This window comes from Punica granatum, chromosome 5 (assembly GCF_007655135.1).
Source record: "Punica granatum isolate Tunisia-2019 chromosome 5, ASM765513v2, whole genome shotgun sequence".
Classification (NCBI taxonomy): Eukaryota; Viridiplantae; Streptophyta; class Magnoliopsida; order Myrtales; family Lythraceae; genus Punica; species Punica granatum.
Window position 1 is genome coordinate 2,152,974 of NC_045131.1, and position 4,345 is coordinate 2,157,318.

The 4,345-nt window shown below is 43.6% G+C and overlaps 1 protein-coding gene across 4 annotated transcripts; it reads left to right on the plus strand.

The window, feature by feature from the left end:
* The first annotated feature begins 276 nt into the window (after positions 1–276).
* On the plus strand, positions 277–3,537 carry LOC116208024. 4 transcript variants are annotated; one of them, XM_031541199.1, is made up of 3 exons: positions 307–624; positions 1,052–2,439; positions 3,274–3,537. In XM_031541199.1, exon 2 carries the CDS (start codon positions 1,106–1,108, stop codon positions 2,375–2,377), a length of 1,272 nt encoding a protein of 423 aa, XP_031397059.1. In that variant the 5' UTR covers positions 307–624; positions 1,052–1,105; the 3' UTR covers positions 2,378–2,439; positions 3,274–3,537. The 4 variants fall into 4 exon arrangements, with proteins under 4 accessions (XP_031397060.1, XP_031397059.1, XP_031397057.1 ...); XM_031541197.1 differs by having other exon boundaries at positions 308–761; positions 866–2,439; XM_031541198.1 differs by having other exon boundaries at positions 308–624; positions 866–2,439.
* Positions 3,538–4,345: the final 808 nt, after the last annotated feature.

Sequence of the window (4,345 nt, forward strand, 5' to 3'; positions counted from 1 at the left end):
TAAGTCGAGATGGACTACCTACGATATAATTAGGTGGCGTTTGATTAAAAACGAATATCGAGGTTGATATTACATACATACATGGGCTCCCGATTTTCCATTTCCCCTACTCTCGAGAGATATTTTCCCTTAATCTAAGGATTCCCGAACCAAAATATATTGCGTAGTGCGAGTCATATAGTTTGGAAGGTAAATAAAAGGGAAGCGTTGATGGATGGGATGGGATCAAGATGCAGCGATTCCATTCCTTCCAGCAGTCCACGTTGGGGGTTTCAAATGGAGCGAATGCAGAGGATTATTGTTTCCGCTCCAGCTCTCTTCTCTCTCTAGAGCTCCATTGAGGGACTTGGAATTCATTCACAGACACACTCTCTCTCTCTCTAGCTCGGCTGGGCTGATTACCCTCTCTCTTCTCCCTCCCTCCCTCCCTTCCTCCCTCTTGCTGGGGGTTCTCTTCGTCTCATATAGTAATCGAAGATGTTCCATTCCGAGTCAACTCGGACTCGCCTGAGCTCCCCTGAAGACGACCGAAGCTACTGCCTTTTCCTCGAATGAGCCCACAGCTCCGAGTTAGCGCCCGAGCTCTGACCCCCGATCTTCGAGCCCATCCCTCTCTCTGCCCAGGTCTCCGATTGTTTCCCGATTCTCGCTCTTCTTCTTCCCCCGTTGTTCTTCTCTTTCGCCTGAATTGTCTTATTCTGAGCCACAACCTCTGCGGCTCATTTCTCCGCTTCGCTTCTGTGTTTCTGGGCTGAATTAGGGTTTGTATTTGTCCTCAATGTCTTCGATTTTTGCGACCTGACGTATTCGGATCTGTGATTTTCTCTAATTGGCACAAAAGGGGTTTTTTTTTTTATGGAATTAGGTTTGGGGAATTTGCTTCATGAAGGTGCAATTTTGGCATCGGAGTATGCTTAATTCGTGAGGGCAGAAGAGGCTTTAGAGATCTAGGGTTGTTCTCTTCTATTCTGCTGAGTGTTCGATAGTTTTGCGGCCTGAATTCCTTGATTGTTGAATAAAGCTCTCTGCTTTTTGGCTCGGTTGATGATAGAGGGAGGACGCTTGATCTGAGGTTTGTTCAATCCTTGAGGAAATATAGTTTCTGATGGCGGAGGAGACGTCCAATGCAATGAACCTTGACTTGAATTTGGGCCCGAGCCCAAGTCCTGAGCCAGGGTCAGGATCTGTGCCTGTTGAGGCCCCAAGTTTGGATGACTGGATGGATGAACCCATACGTAGGCTTAGGGATGCTGCTCGACACAGGGCCCGCCAACGATGGAGATGGAGGCAGCTCCAAAATCCGCCAGGGGCTCCTAGCTTCCCCATGGACTTGAATGAACTGATGGTGAACCCTGCTAATGGGACAGCGTTACAAGCTGGTGAGGGTAGTGCTGCTGCAGGAGAGAGAGCTGATGAGATACCAAAATCATGCGAGAATAATACAGGTTTTGCAGAAAATGCGGAGGCAGATAAGAAGGATGATGGTGAGAAGGGTGGTGGGAGTGATGGGAGCTTCTTTGACTGTAATATTTGTTTGGACTTGGCTAGAGACCCGGTCGTAACCTGTTGTGGCCACTTGTTTTGCTGGCCATGCCTTTATCGATGGTTGCATCTTCATCCGGATGTGAAGGAATGCCCAGTGTGCAAGGGGGAGGTGACGGTTAAGAATGTGACCCCGATATATGGTCGTGGGAACCATGGCCGTGAACCTGAAGATGATTCAGGTCTCAAGATCCCTCTTAGGCCCCATGCACGCCGTGTTGAAAGCTTGAGGCAGACTATTCAGAGAACCACCTTTAACATCCCCATGGAAGAGATGATTCGGCGCCTTGGGAGTAGATTTGAGTTGACCGGGAATCTGATTCCACCACCAGAACCTGATTCTACACGTGAAACGGTAACGAGGACTAGTTCCCTGCTTGATAGGTTCTTGCTGACTCGTGGAATGCGTAACAGAGACCAAAATCCTGTCTTGGCTCCAGATGATCCAGTTGATTTGGCACAAAGTGGTGCCACTAGCCTTGAGGGCAGTGAAAACCGTCGGCTCCATTCTATCTTACTTAGAAGATCACAATCTCACAGAAACGCGCTTTCTTCGCTCTCGTCTGCGCTCACTGCTGAGAGATTGGTAGAGGCATATTTTCGTAATCATAATTTAGGAAGGAATCAGGAGCAGCCTCCTCCAGTTGATGATAGGGATTCCTTCTCAAGCATTGCGGCTGTCATAAATCCTGAGAGTCAAGTGGACACTGCCATGGAGATTGATTCTTTGGTGTCCCTTTCGACATCATCTTCCAGGCGAAGGAGCGACGCATCAAGGGTTTCAGATTTGGATAGTGGGGATTCTCGTGCACCCAGGAGGAGGCGGTTAAATTAAATGCTGTTCATCTTGCTATAGTTGACTCCTGGGCATCTGAGAGTTTTGTTCTCCATAACCAAGTAAGTTTATCATTAATCTGTTGCTCACAATTTACCAAATTATTCGCTTTTGCCATTGCATTGTCTTTGGTCCTATCGTGCCATGATGAAACTGTTGGCTTGAATCACGATTGCCTTCTCCCTGTAGCATTTATTATTCTGTTATTTCATTTCAAATGGCAAGAATTCGGAAATGTAGCTACATGATTCTCCAGAGTCTTTGGTCAATGGTCTCACTGACGACATAGTGCCGCGGAAAGTAAATAAGCATATTTTTGAAGTGTGTGATAATAAATCACCCGAAAGCAGGTCTTATCTGCTGCTGTTGGTTACATAATATTTTAAAATTTTTTGCCAGTGATCAGTCTTTCCATTGTGAAAGTCTTGAAGATATCTACATGATTGATATGTTGTGCGCTTACACATGTTGCGTCTTAAGAGGCTAAAAGCTGTAGCCTTACCTACACGTGTAGCTCTTTGGAGAACTTTTCTTTTCTATGCGTCGGTTTCCAATCTATTGATACACTTGGGACATGAAAAATTGGTCATGGCATTTCTGGTCCATGCTGACATCTGAACATCGGTTTTACTTAATGTATATTCTACATGACTTCTGAACTGTATCAGGCTGTGTTGCATCACATACTTCCTCGAGTTTATTACACTCAGTTTGGCTCCTCTTCCTCAAGTGTATTGTCAGTTGCTCTTTAGTTATGTTTCTCAGTGATGATAGTTAAAGCCAGTTTCTTCATAAGCGTTTTCTTTTTCCCCCCATTGAATAAACTCTAGGTTACTTGCTGGTGCTTGATGTTATCTATGAATAAACTCAGATGCTTGTGTCTGCTCTGTTGTCAGAAGAAGGAACCTGGAGCTGCAAGTCATAGAAGGCCGGGTCCGAGTTAGCATTCCAAGACCCCTGCAGGGCTGATTCGATCTTCATTATGTAAAACTCCCGCTGTGTTTCATACCGATATCTTCTCTAATTTGGTGTAATTTCGTAGCAAGTAAAAATTTATCTATATGAAGTCAGAATCAGGAACAGATTTTCTCATGTAGTTCTTCTGAAAGTTGGGAAATAATTAATCACCCTCTTATATATGTATGTACTCGTCCTGTGTACTTCTCTATCTCGTCATATATATAACATATAATTAGCCAACCAAAATAAATTCTAGTATCATTCCAAGGTGAAGCCATGAAGACCAGTAAACATCAATAATTCAGTCGGAAATTAGTAATTGAAATAAATGATTCTATTTGCCGATTTTATGGTTTGTAATAATTTGCTTAATCATGTTTGTTCCTAAAAAAAAACAAAAGGGGTTATCTACAGCTATGAAAAATGAATGAGGATGAAATTCTCTTAGCCATTTAACGGCTATGATCACTTCCCAGTGGATGTACCGACTAATAGCTTAAGCTCGGAAAACTAATGATCGAACATAGGATCCCTCATCGTGAATAGTATTTCTCGATCTTATAATTATGCTATCATATGGACTCTAAACTGAACCAACCATCTCATATAAATTCACAGTGATTAAAGATATGTGTATGCCTCTGTGCAATGGGCTGCTTCTTCCAAAGTAAAAAATGACAATGCCACCACCATCAGCTTTCATCTTCCCTTTGAGTCTCTCATGCAGTATAATATTTGGCATGAGAACATTAACAAAGCACTCACGTGCGTTCGTCGACATGCTTCCTCTACATAGTGAACCCATCATTTCTTATATATGTGTGTTTGTATGTATGTAGGAAGATTTGCAAACAATTTAGAGAGGAGAGATAGACCAAACTGAAGCAGCTGAGTTGTCCTCCTACAAAGAAAGTACCGACTTTGCATATATTATCTGAATTCATCAATTTGATCTCGGCCCCTATCTTATTCAAATCTTGGGTCCATCGACTCCATCCCGCATATCTA

Excerpts from the sequence above, each read along its gene's own strand:
- LOC116208024 (XM_031541200.1), top strand. The coding sequence starts at position 1,106 with ATGGCGGAGGAGACGTCCAATGCAATGAACCTTGACTTGAATTTGGGC.